Source organism: Sceloporus undulatus, chromosome 5 (assembly GCF_019175285.1).
Source record: "Sceloporus undulatus isolate JIND9_A2432 ecotype Alabama chromosome 5, SceUnd_v1.1, whole genome shotgun sequence".
NCBI classification, from domain to species: Eukaryota; Metazoa; Chordata; class Lepidosauria; order Squamata; family Phrynosomatidae; genus Sceloporus; species Sceloporus undulatus.
The window spans coordinates 58,358,770-58,376,688 of NC_056526.1; the positions used below are offsets into that span (position 1 = coordinate 58,358,770).

A 17,919-nucleotide genomic window follows, 5' to 3' on the forward strand; every position below is an offset into this window, starting at 1 on the left:
GTAAGTTTTCTGGAGAAATTCACCTGAACAAAAACACAGTTGGGAGACTGGATATAAAATGTGGAATGCAGATTGCTTTAATATATTTTGAAAATAACACACTGTAATTGATATGGGTCTGCCTCTGAGAGAACTGTTTTCTTAGCAACATATTGAGATAGAAAGTTTGAGATGATTATGAATTACAACATCTATTGCAGAAATTAAAATGGTATGCCAATTTCTTGCAACTGAAAACAGCAATGGTTTGTTTCTCCTTACATACATTATTCCCTCCTACTTAAACTCATTAAAGTATTTAAAGAAATAAAAAAAAGTTAAACCCCCCCTCACAAAATGGGAATAGATCTAGCCAAGGCATATATCAAATAGGGATAGAAATAACTATTGTATGCCTTGAAGTTGTTTCTGACTTATGACAACCTTATGACAACCTTATGACAGGGTTTTCTTGGCAAGATTTGTTCAGCAGAGGTTTGCCATTTCCTTTCTCTGATGCTGAGGGTCAAAGTCACCTGAGAAGATGGGTGAGGAAAGCACCAGTCTGAGCCTGTGCTTTCCTGGCCCCAGTGATCACCCAGGTTGGCCCCTGGGCTGGCACAAGGGCAGGTGGGTCATCACACATCCATTCCCTTGCTGTCCCAGGACCTAGGATCAGTGCACCACTCCTTACCTTGCTTGTTTTTGATTCAACTGAGAAGCCCACCAGTCTTACACAGAAATGGGGCACTTGACTACACTCATGTGGCTAGGCACCCCATTTCTGCATGAGATGCGGTGACTGGAGGGCTTCCCAGTCAGATCAACCAGCAACGCAAGGAGCATGGGGGTGCTGTCTGAACAGCCAGGTTTTGCTATGGAGTTTCTTAGAAACTCAGTGCAAAGCCAGGGGTTAAGTGGAGTTTCTTGGAAACTTAGTGCAAAACCGGGCTCAGACTGGATCCTCCATATCTCTGTCTGGACAGGCAAGATCAGGCTCAATACTGCTTCAGGGGTTTTGACCTGTTTGATCTAATCTAGACATCGTGAAGCTGCGGGGGGGGGGGGGGGCTTTCATGTGGAAAACTCGGTAGGTTTTCATGGCCAAACAGAAATCTGAACTCTAGTCTCCTGGGCTCCTAGTCCAATGCTCACACTATTTCACCAGGCTGATGTTGTGTCCTGGCTGAGAAATGAATTTCCTACCATTTGAGAAACTCCTTTGGGATGAATAATGCAGTGAAACCACAGTTTTCTTCTGATCCCAAAGTGTTCTGAGGAATTAATCCAAATGCTTTGGCTGTACAAAAAACAGTATTTGTTTCATAGAAAACATGTTCTCTGTGGAGGAAAACGATGTGTTTTTCTGCATAGACTAATTCCTCAAAATACTTCAGGATGTGACTATGTAGGGAGAATACTATGCAAAAATATATTCTCCTGCAACAGGGACAAAATTACAGAAATTATTCATCATTGCATGCAATAGGTGCAATAAGTGAAGAAGTACACCCATTTTTATCAGACTCAGAAGGATTATTCTGGGCAAACCAATTTGAAGAATAATTCCTGTGCGGTTTCCCCCTCATGTTTTTGTTTGCATACTATGTGATTCCAAGAGGACAAAATGTCAACAAAAGCCAAACTGTAATGCATTCTTATAGTAGGCTAGTGTGATGGCATTGTATTTTCTTACACACTCTACATGAAACTGATCTTTAAAAGACCTTCACAGTAACCAGTCAATTAACTACTTTTATGTTGGAGGTTTTCCCATATTTTCAAGGTCTATTAAGAAGTCTGCTATCAAGTAATCTTTTGAAATTATTATTTTTTATGACTGTAAGGTATGGAAACATGATACTTTTAATGGGAAACTTAATATGTGGAAAATACTGAAAGCATCTACGAAGGAGTTTTATATGTTGAGCTTGTTATGTCACAAACTACGTGCACTTATGATTCCAGTGGATTAAAATTTGGTATTGAAGTTTTAATGTTAAAGTCAGGATTTATAGTATAGATCATTCTGTTATGTTTTTGTAAAACAGCACCAATTGGGAACAAAGCCTATTCTCATTATTCTCAGAATCTCAGACTAGATGTCCTTTTATGTTATTAGGAATAAATCTCAAAATGCAAAGTTTGGCATATTGTGTTTTACTTAAATTCAGACTAAAATTTGCTGGGGAACATCAGCTTGTAGGCTTCCACAGTTGCATGGTAAAGTATTGTAGAAAATAGCATACAGCACTAAGTAAGTTTTTGCTCTGATACAGGAGGACTCTTTACTTTCAGTTGAATGCCACAAGACTGGGAAGCCTGTGGCTTCAGATCTTAAGCCAGAATTTAGGAAATTTAACTTAGTAGAACTCCCAAAAGAGAGCCAGTGTGACATAGTGGTTTGAATATTGGATTGCAACTCTGGAGATCAGGGTTTGATTTCCCCCCTCAGCCATGAAACCCACTTGGTGACTTTGGGCAGGTCACATACTCTCAGCCTCAGGGGAAGGCCATGGCAAACCTCCTCTGAACAAATCTTGCCAAGAAATCCCCATGATAGGCTCACCTTAGGGTCGCCATAAGTCAGAATCAACCTGAAGGCACACAGTAGCAAACAACTCCCAGAAGCTGGGAACTATAATCCAAAAATAATTTATCCAAGCTATGTTGAACTGCAGTTCGCATCACTGGCTTTGCTGGTTGGGAATTTACAGATTCGTAGAAAAACCACATTTGGAAGGCTGCAGGTTTCCCAGATGTGCTCTAGGTAGTTCCTAAGTGTTCCTTAGTGAACATTTCATATCATATGCATTCTAGAACATTTGTTTTATTTTCTTAGTGGTGTCAGATTTGTCTCCAACAGAATACACACACACATCACTTTTGAGTCTTTGCTGTCCAGCTGTATTTGCAGTAATGAAATGATTTGTTCATTTGGCACTACCATTGGTGGACTTTGTTTATTTAAGACACCACAGTGTCAGGGTTGTACTTATATAGAATCTTATACATCCCTGAGCACATCCATAATTTAGAGGACTGAGAAAGTAAATCTGCACAGTGCAAGCCAATGTATGCTAATACTTAATTTTTTGAGCATAAGGAAATGCAGTGCTCAAGGTCACTTTTTCCAGGTCAAGAACAACTACCAGTACTAAAATGATTGAAAACAACTCTGAAGTTGTTAATGGAAAGCAGATAGAAAGAATATTGTGAATGCTTCCTGTGTTCCATAGAAAATGAAGCATTACTATATATCTTTCTTAAACATATTTCCTTTGGAACTTGGGAGATGCACCATATAACTTTATGTGTCTGCTAAGGAAAAATACTGGCTTCTTATCAACTACATTTGTTACACCTATTTTCTAAGAAAAAAATAAATCCTGGCTACGTTTAAGCCCACCCAACTCAGCAGTTACTTTAGGACTTTATTACTAATCCACCCTAAACCTAAACCCATTTACTTGGATGTGTAGTCCACTGATTTCTATGATTTTTTAAGCTGTGCTAGAGATTAAACAGAGCACACTCACTGTCATCTGAAGACTGAAGACATTAAAATGACTTGAACTTTAGTTTAAAATTCCTAGTATTTCATTTTGGTATGAAAAAATACCACAAAATAATGGGTGAAAGATCATTGAAATGTCAAGCTGTGAACAACTGAGGGGCCTAAACAAAATAAAGGCAGAACAAGCATCAAGAGAGAATGAAAAAAAATTCATAAAATAAAAAACAATGGAAATGGAAAAGAAGACATCTTACAACCTGAAATCTTATCACAAAAAGTACAGAACAAGAATTACCTAAACAAGTTGCTTCAAAGGAAAGAATCAGCTACAAGTAATAGACAGTAGGAAAAAACCCATTAATTCCACTGCAGTTAAAGAAACACGTTTGTTTGTTTGCTTGCTCTCTCTCTTTCTCTCTCTCTTTGAGGGACCAAATGTTTCAGTTGTATTTATTTGATTCTTAAAATTATTTATCCTTTGTTTTAAAACATTTTGGTATGTCTATTTTGTGACTGGTATTTTTGTTTCTAAACATCTTGCTCTTTAGTCCAAAATTCCAGGCTCTTTTTTCTGTCTTGGTGTATTAAAGAGACCCATTTTTCTGGTTTGGTTGGAATGTCTTGGACTCCAGATGTTTTTGGCCTGTAACTTCCATAAGATTTAACCAACATAGCCAATAGGCAAAGGCATCTTGTAGCTCTTGAGATTAGCTGTGTGAAACAAGTTGTCTTTTCTAATGAGTCGTACCTTTTCATGATGTGGCCAAAGTACAACAGCCTTAATTTAGTCATCTTGGCTTCCAGGGAGAGTTCAAGCTTGATTTGTTCTAGGACCCAATTGTTCGCCTTTTTGGCCATCCATAGTATCCTCAGTGCTCTTTCCCAGCACATCTCAAATGAATTAATTTTCTTCCTAGCTGCTCTCTTTACTGTCCAGCTCTCATATCCATACATGGTAATGAGAAATAATGGCTTTGACAGATCTAACTTTAGTGCTCAGCTGTATATCTTTACACTTTAGGATTTTGTCTAGTACTTTCATAGCTGCCCTTCCCATTCCTAATCTTCTTCTGATTTCTTGACCGTAGTCTCCATTCTGATCCATGTTTGATCCAAAGTATGGAAAATCTTTTAACTATTTCAATTTCCTCATTATGTTGTATTTATGTAAATTCACGTGGACTAAAATTCCACCAATTCCTTAAGGTGGTCATTCTGTCTAAAAAAAATTATCAAGCCATGGATGTTTGAATTTGCAGATGCAGAATCCACGGACAGGGTGGGTCAACTGTATCTGAAGCAGTCGATGAAAAAAAGCTGGAATCCCAGAGATTGTTGGACTTCAGTTCCCAGATATTTTTGGACTTTAGTTTTCAAATTTCAAAAGCAAACCTTGATTTTGCCATCTTATATGTGAAACACCATTTTACTACACCATTGTATACATTGGAACTTGAACATCCACAGATTTTGGTATCCAATGGGGGTGGGGAGGGGAGAATGGAACAAATTCCGGGGATGCAAAGGGCCAACTATGGCCCTCTACAGACAGACCTTTAGTGCGTCCTCGTCACATGCTAAGGATTGGCCAATGGTGCACCGCCCATACTGGCCTCACCCCTAGCACATGACGGGTGTGTTAAAATGGCAGCACCCTGTACACACGGGCGCTGCCATTTTGACGCAATGGACGCTTTGCGTCCGCACGCCCTGGCATCATTGGCGCATTGCAGTGTCACAAATGCGCCGCAAGAAGAACCCGCTTTTTAAGGGTTCTTTTTGCTCTGCGGGGAAGCCCCGTGATCGAGGCTGCAGCTTCCCTGCAGAGCAAACCAGGGCAGTGGGAGACCATCCTTTTTGGGCGGTCTGCATCCGCCTATATTAGGTTAAAAACTGCATTTTCACCAACTTGCCATATCTGTGGCAAGACTACAGTGGGCAGATTTAAAAAAATGTTTCATTATAGGCGCTTAAAATTTTGCTTCTCATGAGCTAAGGGGGGGGGGATATAGTCAACGATGAATTCCAGCTTTTTGTACCATTTTTCTTTGCTCCTGCATCTTTGAAACGCCACTTTTTATATTCATTTTATTTAAATCTTCTTAAATTCAGCATGTATCACTTATATAAAATACTGTTGATCTTACCATATGTTGGTTAGTATATGTTATTGCTAAAATTTTGTATATATTGGTTAGGTGCCTTAATATCTAATTCCATCAGGCATCTCCAATGAACATACAGATGGGGGATTGCTATGTACCAAAATGGCACAGCTACATCTGTTGAGTAAGATATAAATGTGTGCATCTGTCATGGCACAATAGGTATTTCAGCATTCTGGCGCATTGAGCATGCTGAGCCAGAAAAGTTGTTTGTAATAATAGCAGGTGGGACACTCAAGCTGCTAAAGATTTAGAGGTATGCGTATTAGTATTTCTTAAACCTTATCACGTATCTCTTAAAAATATGCCCATTTTACATTTTTTTTCATGTATTACCCATGTCACTTGAATAAAGATAACTTGTATGCATTTTTTTTTTTTTACAAACTTGGTCCACTGGGACCAAACTTTATTGCTTATTTCATGGAGCTGTGACAAAATGCTAGGAATCAAATAACATGGGGATTACAGAGGCTATTATGTTTACTGCACTGAACAGACGGTGATAATCCATTAAAGGAACATGTTCAACAAGCAAGCAATTCATAGTACAATCATAGACAGCAACTCTATATGTATAACAAAGCAAAGAGCTAGGATACAGGCAAGTAAAACAGAAAAAAGGAAAATTGCAGTTATACATTTTGATACCTTTCTTCTGCAAGCATATCTGTCTTACAGAAATGGCAGGAAAGTTAGTGTCCAGTCTTATTTAACAGTGACCAATGACAGCAAAGAACAGTCCTATAAAATTTATCTCCCACAAAAATAAACTATATATATAAAAAATTTTATGATGTTCTTTCTGTTTCAGTGGTCACAACCCAGCTTTTTTTTCAGCCTGAAAAATGAGGTATAGAAGAACCTGAGAGGTAGTAATGTGTTTTGATTGTTCTACAATATACAGAAAATATAAGATGCAACGGTAGCCCAATTTTGCTTCAGTGACAGAGAATATTCACGCATACACCACAGGGATTTCCCGATGTGTATTCAGAATATTCCCTAAAACTGAAGAAAATGGCACAGCTCCCTTCCTGAGTGGAGTTTGCATGAGCACTGGAGCCTTGGAGTGTGGCATACTCTTAAAACACTGTGGTATGATGTATTATATAACTTTAGAGTCCTGACCCAGTGTCCCCACTAGTTACTAAGTATTTTCTTCCAACCACAACCCTTGTGCTTAATGGGGTGCTGTTCTGGCAGGCCCTGCAAGTTGTTAAGGATGGGATAGATTCAGGTGCCTGTGAAAGGGGGACCTGGAAAGTCTTCCATGTGCAAGTGGAACTGTGCTTTGGATTCTGGGCAATGGCTTGGATGGATATGACTAAACTCATAAGCAGCTACTGTACAATTATTCACAAATTAGATAAAATTAGGATATCTAAGTTATACTTCTATGATTTTTGTATCCATCCCCAATAAGAGGTTCTCTTGTAACTTGAAGAGGTGCTCGTGTCTTAATATTCATTCTTGTGAAGAAGCCTGTAAGTACTTTTCCTTAGTTCATATGGTTAAGTACTGAAAGATGTACAGAAGAAAGCATTACGGAGAAACTGTCCCGGTCTATACAATAAAACAATGTTTATATGCAGACATATTGGGTGCATGTGAAACAGAGAGATGAAGACAGGGAAGGGAAAGAAAGAGATTGACTGAGAGAGAATTAAACTCTACATAAGAAGCATTTAAAATAAATCTGGTTGACACATATTACAAAAAAAATCACATTTGAGAAAAATACATGAATGAAAATACTTGACAAGTATTCTCACACAATCTACTAGGTTTTTTTTAAAGCACACACATATCTTTGTGATTGCATTATGCAAAAAGCTGAGCTTGTTGCCTCTTACCTACAAAGATTCAAGTTTCTTTGAAAGGTATTTTTAATATGAAAGTAATGTGTTCACAAAAATTCTTTTACAAAAATAGTTTTAATAGGGATTTTTTTTTTTGCAGTCCTAAGTGTTTCAGTCTTCTCATATGCTAATGCTGAAAGAAACAACAAGTTCATTCCATTTATAGTCTGGAGGTAGGTCTTTGTCAATCATCTAGTCCATTTCTTTAAAAAAATCATTTGAGGTACAAACTTGGACAGTAATATTTAAACATTGCAGTTAATTAGTTTTTACGTTATGTAGTGTCATTGAAGAAATTTTTCCTTATAAACCTTATGAGCAATTCAGTACAAAAATATATTCAAGTTAATGGTATGTTACATAGAAATTTAGCAGAGAAAAGGCATAGTACATTTTTAAAAAGAAAAAAAAATACATAGTTATGCTGAAAAACACTAAAGATATTGTGTCTTTAACTGCAATTAGGTGACAAAAGTAGAAATAAGGGGGAAATGCAGCAATTAATGATTACCTACCCAATAATAATTTCCTGCATTATATGATTATAGCAGCAAATGTTTATATGACCATTGAGTTAAATGTAAATATCAGAGGTAGTATTGAAAAATGGGGAATATTACAGTTATTGCTAAAAGTGCTGCTTTGAGTGAAAATGTTGGAGACATGTAACTGGGATTCAGCTGCCCAGAAAAACATCCTATATCAAAGTATATTGCTTAAATGTTGTAACAAGCTCAGTTGAGGTACATAATATCGGCTCTTGTTTTGAGATGTGTGAGTGAAGAAGAGACAGACCCATTCCTTTGGAAACAATGAAATGGACTAGCAGTGTTAGGTTACGTCAAACTGAGAATTGAATCTTTTCTCTTGGTTCCAGCATGACTGTCTGTGATTTAGAATAATTTTGAGGTATCATTTTAAGTTCACGGAAGAATCCAAATGTTAGTTGCTAAATCTCTATCGTGAGAAAATGTCTGGTGTTAGTCGCTTCTAAACAACTTGAGGCTCTCCAGAAAGCATATTCTAACCTGAGAAGATATGAATCTGTTCCCAGAGAGGTGTGCTGTTGAGTTCTATTTTGTACTACTTCAGCAGATATATGTGTATTAGTAAATATACAATGTATCTTTGTCATTTTCCCTTTTTCTTTCTTTTTCTTTTTTATTCTTTTTTTTTTGGCAAAGTACCTTTTTCTTGTGGCTTTTGTTTCCTGAATATCAACTGAATTAGATGGAGAAAATAACCAGCCTTCAACATATTTTGAAATAACAGTAACTAAAAAAAAAAAGTCAAGCACAAATCTAGAACAAGGCTATAAAAAGAGTAGTATCTAATCCTTATCTTTGGTGTTCTAAACAGGGAGTTTACTAAGCTAGGGAGTGGGTTCTCAGAGGTGTTGTAAGGACTGGTGTCAAACACAAGGCCTTTCTATTTGAATGCCCATCATAATTAATATTTTACAAAAGTCTTATTTATATGCAGTGCAGTGAATGACTTAAAACCTGGTTCAGATATTTACTGACCCATTCACCCTTACTTAGCAGCTCAAACAAAACTATTAGTAGGTTAAAGGAAAAAGGAAGAGAAAACAGTAATTAAATGTTGCATCGTTAATCGGTGTCCCCCTTGTTACAGCAGTTTTCACTAAAGCCGGGACAGTGAAGGGATTACAACAAAGGTGATTAATAAGTCCTTTTTAAGGTTATGAGATTTCCCTCCCCCTACCATCCCCACCCAGGCCAAAGTAGAAAGATTGTGGCAACAGAAGCAAGTGGTCAAGGCAGTGTCTTCTCCCTTCAAAAGACCCAACTGCTGATGAGGTAGAAATTGCAAAATGTGGTCTTCTAATCATCTTCTGCAGATTCTTGTGAGGATGTCTCTCCAGTCTCTTCCTGAAATATATAACCAAAATGGGGAATTAGGCCTTCACTTGATCATCTTCTATGAGACACACCAACTGCCATGCTTAGACTGGAAACCAACATGCTTAGTATAGAAAGCCTTATAGATAAGAGAATTTTATGTTACTGGCTTAAAGTTCAGAGGATGGATAATAATAGACCTCCAAAAAATGTTTGATAGAACTGAATAACAGCATGCCCAACAAGAACTGGGTACATCAGGCCACGCAACTAATTATCAAATATAGAATTTCATTAGCTGAAATTAATGAACTCCAATTGGAAGCACAGATAGTCTATCAAGAACATAATAAGTGAAACATTGATACAAAAAGATCTCCATGCTGCTTATCTGTCCTCATGTGCCCCCCTATACTATAAACTCATGAAGTTCTGTATTTTCCCAGACTATTTTGTTAGTTTAACATTTATAAACTTACGGAAAGCTTGTACTGAATTAAGATTAAATATGATGGATACAGCATACAGAGACGGAAGATATATAGGTATTCCAGCAAAAGAACGTACTTGTGCATATGGTTGTCAAGAGGTAGAGGACCTTGTTCATTACATGTTATTTTGTCCTCTCTACCAAGAACCAAGAGAAAGGTTCATTACACCTATAATAGAAACCAGTCCCAGTTAAAACCCACAGGATATGATTTTTCATCTTCTATTGGACCTGAATAAATATGTAACCTGGAAAGTAGCTTTGTTTGACTTAGCAGCTAAAAAAATCAGGAACAAGTATATAACAGGGATAGCCATAAACTGTAAAGGTGATGACTATATTTGACAAAATTTTTAACCCATAATGACAACTGTTGTTCGTTTGTTTAGAAATTCTATACCAGATACGAGATACTTGCATTTTAGATATAATTTACATGTATTTTTATATTGTTATATTGTTATATGTATTGCTATATTGTTGTGCTGTGCAATGACCTTTGGTCAAAAGCAATAAAATTTGAATTTGATCATCTTCTATTATGATACAGTCCATTCTCTGCCAACAATGCCTGTTTGCATTCTACACAAGGCACAATCAAAGTCTAAGATTGTACGTGTACAAAAATGAAAGAGATAATAAATGAGCACAAAATGGACATTAGAAATGACAATACATGAAAACCAGTGGCAGAGCATGCAATTCTGCCCGGATGCTCTTGTTACTGATCTCAGGGTGGCTGTTCCCAAACTAAGGAATTTCAAAAGAAAATTAGAAGGGGAATGATCTGATTTGGGATCACAAATTCTATTCCATTATCAGAGATCTCTGGTTAATACATCATTACAGTAATGTCTATAACCAAAAAGTAATTTTTCTTCAAGAAAAGACACTACCTTCAATATAATGTTTTGTTTAATAATTTTTGTGCAATTAATGGTCCAGCAGACCTGTGTATTAGGGGTGAAACAGATGGGCAGGAAAGAGTGGCCAGAAGCAGCTCCTAGCCCAATTGCCCCAGGGCCACAGCAAACATATGCCGCTGCCCTGAGGGCACCTCCTGTCACAGTCCCAAATGGACCACAGCAAACAGCGGAAAAGATCTTGGAGTGGCTTTTGGGCAAGTGCGTCATCTAAACGCCAAGCCCCCAGAGAAGCCAGAAACTGAGTGCATCTGCCCATCTGTTTCGGGCCTTAGTTTACAGATTACAGGAGGTTTATGCTAAATGACTCCTCTATAAAGTTTTATTAACAATGTTATAATTGTCAAGTTTTGTATCCCATTTTAGTCTGATTCCACTCCAGCTATGTAACTGTGCACATATGCCTAAGGCTGAGCATCTGAGGATGTGAATTGTAATCCAGGAAAGCTCATACTAAAATAAACCTGTTAGTGCCATAGGCCTAATTCCATCACCACTCCTGCTTCTCCCTTTATAGCACAAACAAACAAATTGGGAAGCCATTAACCAACATAGCTTCTCATTTCAACCAAAGTGAAAAACCAGTTATCAGCTTTGTAAAAAGCCAGGCTATCACACCAAGTGGTTTTAGATGCTGACTTGTTCCAAAGCTGGTGACCATCATTTCCTGAATCATACAAAACAGGAAACAAGGGCTAATCAGAGGTTTCTTATTGATTGCTCTTGTCATGAAAATAAGAGGAAAAAGATGTGTGTGTATATAAGAATAGGCTCATTCATAACTTGGGGTAAACAGGGTTAGATTACATTCTATCTTAGTGGTCCCCAAACTTTTTCGTGCTATCAACCTCTTTCCTTCTGGGTAACAATCTTAGAATCCCCCCTCCAAATCACTATTCCTTGATGTTAGGTCTACTGCTTGTGCAGCAGTCAGCCAAGCCAGTGGCATCTACCTCACCCACATCCAGCTTGTCAGTACCTCCTCCTCAGCCTCTCATGTACGACACTAACCCAGACATGCTCTTCCCTCTTGCCCACTCTGGCCTTACAGCTGGTTGGTTGGTTACTGCTCCAGGGTGCCCTTTGGCAGTCCTTCCTTACCTGGGAGAAGCTTCTCTCTTTGCACTTGGTCACCTTGGGAGTAATGACCAAACAGCTAGTTGAACAACAACTGAGACACCTCTTGTCCACCCTAGCCTTTGCCACAAGGCTGAAGTGGGTGAGAGGCTTCTCAGTCTATGCTCAGCCAACTGCTTGGTTGCTGCTCCCAAGGTTACTGGGTGCAAAGGGAGCAGTAACCAAGCAGCTGTTGAGGGCATAAAGAACTGGTCTCGTGGCAGAGCAGGGGTGTGGCATCCACATGCCAGCCACCTGGACACCATCTTCATGGCACCTGAATGACCAGACAGTAGGTGGCATCATGCCACTTCTTCAGCACAGTGCTTACATGCGCTGTGCCAAAGAAGCAGCAAAAAGGTACCGCAGCAGCAGCTTGGGCACCCTTTCCATGCCACAAAAAGGAGCCACTTTTTATGGTTCCTTTTTGTACCACAGAAAGCCAGATTGGGGCTCAAGCATGCAGTTCCTGCAGCACCCATCCGGCAAGGAAAGGGGTATTGTCTTGCTGCCCTAGAGGCTGGTTGTACAGCCTCTGAGAACCTCTCACACCTTTCTTGCGGTAAAGGCCTGCACAGGCAAAAGTCTTCTTGGCTGCTGCTTGACCTACTGTTCAGCTGCTGCTCCTTTTGTACCTGGTCAGCCTGGGAACAGCAATCAAGCAGTTGGCTGAGCAGAGACCAAAAAGCCTCTCATCAATTCCAGGCTTGCAGTAAAGCCCAGTGCAGATGAAAGACTTCTCGGTTACTGCTTGATCAGCTGCTTGACTGCTGTTCCCAAGATGACCAGGTGCAAGGAGAGAATCTTCTCCCAAGTGAGGAAGGACTCTCCATCTGAGAAAGGTGAAGGACATTTTCAAAAAATTGACCCCAGACACTTCCCCCTCCTTCGCCCGAGATGTGCCTTCCCCACACAGGTTCAAATTATCCCCTCCTCCCACAAACACTGTCTCTTCTGTTACTACATGTTCCTGCATGGCAGGGGGTTGGACTGGATGGCCGTTGTGGTCTCTTCCAACTCTATGGAGTTTATCACACTCCTTACCTTCTGCCTTGCTCCCGTCACCCCAGTGTCACCGATCTGCGACGGGAGCCTCCTGGTGGGATCACAGATGGCGCTTTTAAAGGGGAATGTTAAATCATTATTAAAAAAGGGCCCTTTTCCTAACAATTACAAGAACGCTTCCATGACGAAAAAAGAAGTGTTCCCCTTTAAAAGAGCCACCTGTGATCCCACCAGGAGGCCCCCGTCACAGATCGGTGACACTGGGGTGACGGGAGCATGGCGGAAGGTAAGGAGTGTGATAAACTCCTATGATTCTCTTGGCCTGTGGCAAATAAAGCAGGGGCAGCAGAGCAATTCCAGCTTGCCAGTCAAATCCTGCCAAAGCTTACAAAGCTTATGCAGGGTCCAGATGTGGAAGCTCTTTTTTGCCACCACTGCTGCCACATGCTCTAACTCCTCATTGCCACCATGGTCATAAAGGCTGCTGGTTCCCCTTGTCTTTCTTGAATGTCAATATTTTGAATTGAAGACTCATCTTTTCCTCAATACCCCCCCCCCCCCCCCCTTCCTTCTCCCCCCGGGGGGGGTACCCACCCCCCCCCCAAAAGGACTGTACAATAATTTAATAAAGAGTGTAAAAAGAATGGCATGAAACAGCAAGGTCAGAAGATGGTCAATTTATATTTTAGGGACAAAGGAGAGGGGGAAGCTAGCAGCAAAGGGGTAGTCCTTACAGACAGGTTCAATAATGACAATAATGATTACTTTTGCCATTATGAAAATCACACCCAAGATGCCTGGGGCCCATTCACACTAAACAATTATAGTTCTATTATTTCACTTTAACTGGCATGGTTCCATCTTATGGAATTCTGGGACTGGCAACTCTAAGGAGCATTTGAAATCCTCAGCCAGAGAGCTCTGGTGCGTTATCAAACTACAAACCCGAGTTTTCCACAAGATGTAACCAGGGCAATTAAAGTTGAATAATATTTGCTATAATTTTGTAGTGTGAATGAGCTCTAGGTGAGCTGCTCCTTCATATGGTATTTTCTGGTCACAGACATACAGGAATCTGATAGCAGCTGAATGGAGAAAAAATATTGACAAAATTATTGTGCACACCACTTCAGTTTTCAAACATGAGAGAATGTATATGTTTCTTCCAAAAATCTAATGTATATGAGTTCCTTGTTATTAATCATGTCTCATAGATGCCTCAGCATACAAAGTACTTTACGGTGCTTATGTCATTTACCCACCCAACAATCCTAGGAAGAAGTTATGCTTCAAAATGCAACCCAAGGCCACCCAACAAGCTTCACAGCTGGGTGCAGATTTGAACTTTGACCTTTTGCATCCTAACCTTTTGCACTACACATGACACCACAATACTCTTTCAGCTCTGCCATTAGATTTTTAGCCAAAATGATAGTATTCAGTGAGGAAGTGCCTAAAAATTGTGTTAACTTAATGATAATAATAGTAATAATAGTAGTAGTAGTAATAATAATAATAATATTTATTTTGCTATTTCTCACCTTCCTCACTCTACTTTCCCCCTCTTCTTTGCCCTTAAAATATAAAATGACCATCTTCTGACCTTGCTGTTTCATGCCATCCTTTTTACACTCTTTATTCAATTAATGTGCAGTACCTTTCAGGATATGGGTGGTAAACTGGAGACAATAAACATTGCTGATAAAAGGGGCTGTTAGTGAGAAGCTGATTTTTATCAAATGCTGCACATCATCTTGTAAGACAGCATGTGAAAAAGATCTAGGGCGAATAGGTAAACATTTACCCGTACAGCAAACGGGAGACCTTTTAAGAATGACCAGCTTATAACAGTCTTCATACTTTAATAGATTTGATTTTCCACATGGCTTCATTTTGTCTGGGTGGCTAACTGACACAATTTATAACTCTCTTCCTTTCCCAGGCCACTGCAGTACACCATTCAGTAAAGCATGCCTTACAGCTTGTCTGCATTATGTGACCAAACTTCCATTCATTAGTGTTTGAAACACTTCAGCTGTGAAGGGGATCCTAAATGCTACCATGTGTGACACTACTGCACAAGAGCAGCATGGAGAGGGGGAAAAAACAACACTAGGCTTTAATCATAGGCCACTGCTTACTGCAAGCATCCTTTCGCCCCTCAAAAGGTTTCAAACATCCACCCTCCCCACCCCAAAAAAGACTTGAAAAAGCTGTAAATCTGGGGAATAAACACAAGTACAAATGAATGGATGACAGCTTAAAAAATATAACCATAGCAGCATCTAGCCATAAGATTTCACACTGGTTTTGTTTAGTCTGCTCTGGGTTATGTGGGAAATGGGGAAAGCATGGAGCAAAAAGGCCCCCCTGCTAAACTGTGGGCCTCAAATATTTAAGCCAGTAGGTTTATACCTCTTGACTAGGAAACAGGCCATGACCCTGAGATTGTCTCTGGAGAATGAGGCACAAAGAAAGATGTAGCATGATCAAAGCCATGGACAGACGAAAGAAAGAGAAGCCAAGTGTCAGCTAACCTCTGACCTTATCTTTTTCAATTAATATTTAAATTACAAAAAGGCACTAAGCTATCACACAGATACAGTATTTTGCTTCACTATAACTCACTTCCAACCAGCCTAATACTCCTGTGTAATGCAACTTTGGAGAAACTGCGACAGTGGTAAAATTTACACAGCCCCTGTTAGTGCTTGTTTGTTATTCCCAGCCTGTATAAAATGCTAGAGTCATGGAACAAACAGAGCCTTGTCACATTTTTCACCCCTCAAAACAATCCTGTTTGATAGGTTAGCCTGGGGAACAGTGACATAGCTTGCCACAGCATAATCCAGGCAGAGTCTGAAAAAAAAAGTTCTTTTAGTAAACAACAAATCCCACATGGCCATGCTCATTAGGGCATTCTAGGAGCTGTAATCCCAAAAAAGTAGTAGCTTTTCAAAGCTCTGAACCTAACACAAATCACATTCTACATCAACTGACTGTGATACACTTTCTCCAGCAGCTACTGTAAGACTCTTCCTCAGCTTTGATGTTTACTGTGGTTTCTGACATCTGGTATCTTAAACTTGGTAAACAGAGCAGAGCTGTTGGCATCTGCTTTAGTTGCTATTACAATTTTCTAAATAACCAAAAGACAAAATTCTTCTGTGCCACTCTAATGTCCTTGTGGATGCCACTTGTGACTGTTCCTTTTCATAGCAGGAATCCAGTAAGGATATTTTTTTGCTGTGCCAGTTCTGGTTGTTGGATCCTAGTGCTGTGTTATGTGTGTGAACAACATATGATACAATCGGCTGCACCCAGCCCTTTTCACAGCTCTTACTGCACTCCTGCTGCTGCAACCAAAAATGCAACACCAAAACTTGGTGGTGGCAGTAGTGCCAAAATACATGCATCCACTTCCAGCCTTCCAACGGAAGGAGACACTGCTTTACACACTGGCAAGGCTTTGTGAAGTGAGAGGGAACTCTGGTATTATCCTGCACCATAGAAAGCAGCTGAACTTTATGCTGAATTTTGATAGTAAGGAGATTATCACACTTACTTTTTTGGCCAATCGGGCACAGGATGGGATCAGGCTTGAATGGTTGTCATCGCAGACAAAAACACAGACTTTGTTGCAGGGCAACTACAAGCCATCCCTCAGCCACACTTATTCGACTGATTTTGAAGGACGGAAAGCTTCTGACCTTCAAAATCGGCTGGCTAAACATGGCTGGGGGATGGCTTGTAGTCGCCCTGTGACAAGCCTGCATTTTTGCATGCAATAACACCTGAGCAAGGCCATTCAAGCCTGATCCTGTCCCATGACTGGATTGGCCAAAAAAGTAAGTGCAAGAATCTCCTAAGTGTGGTTGTGAATTCAGAAAGTCCTAAAAGAAATCTGTCTTCATGTATGACTCTTACTTGAGATTAATTTTTAAAATTAATTTTTTATGCAAACTCATTTACAATAAAAATAATATTCAATCAAACAAAGAAACTGGAAGGGGCAAGAAGAAGGAGAAAAAAGAAAACAGAAAAAAGAAAAAAAGAAAAAAGAAAGAAAGAAAGAGGGCACACAACTAACAGAGTAGGACTTTGATCCTCTAATGCTGATTGTAATGAAAATGAAAATAAAAGAGAAAAAAGTATTATTCTATTATTATAGACCCAAGTAAATAATCGTAAAATTACAAATAACCACAGATTAAAGCTGCTTTACCTCCAGGGTTTCCTGATTTGCAAGGAGAACCTGCTGACTGCACCTCCAGCTCCCACAATGCCCCCTCCTTCATCTGCAAGGATGAACCCACCAAAATGGAGCATTTGCAGACACAAGCTGCACTGCACCATTGTTTTTTTCTGTTCCACCAAAAATACATATGCCACCACATATCACCAAGTACCACCCTGCTGTATGACTGGACCCTTAATTTCTCAAGAGAGTTGACCACCCGTATGATGTGTTCCCTGTGAAACATTGGTACAGTACAATCATGGAGACTCCCCTGTACATGCCCCTTCCCCCCCTTCCCCCATGTCCCCCTGTTGGACCAGCCAGTTTGTTAATGTTACAATTAAATCCATTGTGTTGTTGGCAAACCCCCCCTCCTCAATGTTAGCTGTCATTTTTATTCACAGGGTGTGCAATGGTTTAATGGTGCAGGTGACCACTTGTGCACATGTGCAATTGATTAGCAGGTAGGCGACTACACACAGAACGCCCTCCCCATACACGGTGGATGTTCTGGATATACGCGCCATTTCTTCTGCCGGAGCTTGCCTTCCGCGTAAGCTCAAAGCCGTGGAAGGCAAGCCTGCCTATAGGGTGGGCTGACTGTGTATATATGGGTAGCAATGGAGCTGCCAGCCCCTTCCCCCTCATCTCCGCACTAGTACACACACCACATGTCTGTGTGATAGTTCACATTTTCTGCCTTGAACAGGAGCAAACCAGGGGTTATTTTGCTCTGGTATTTAGGTCTGTAGTGCAGCTT

At 39.8% G+C, this 17,919-nt stretch overlaps 1 protein-coding gene across 1 annotated transcript in view; it reads right to left on the reverse strand.

Annotated features, from left to right (window-relative positions):
- Positions 1 to 7,579: 7,579 nt before the first annotated feature.
- HMGA2 (high mobility group AT-hook 2) overlaps positions 7,580 to 17,919 on the reverse strand; it is a 185,827-nt gene continuing 175,487 nt past the window's right edge. Inside the window, exon 5 of the mRNA XM_042469580.1 lies at positions 7,580 to 9,415. Within this exon, the coding sequence (XP_042325514.1) occupies positions 9,368 to 9,415 (48 nt within the window). The 3' untranslated portion in view covers positions 7,580 to 9,367. The remainder of the gene's footprint in view (positions 9,416 to 17,919) is intronic.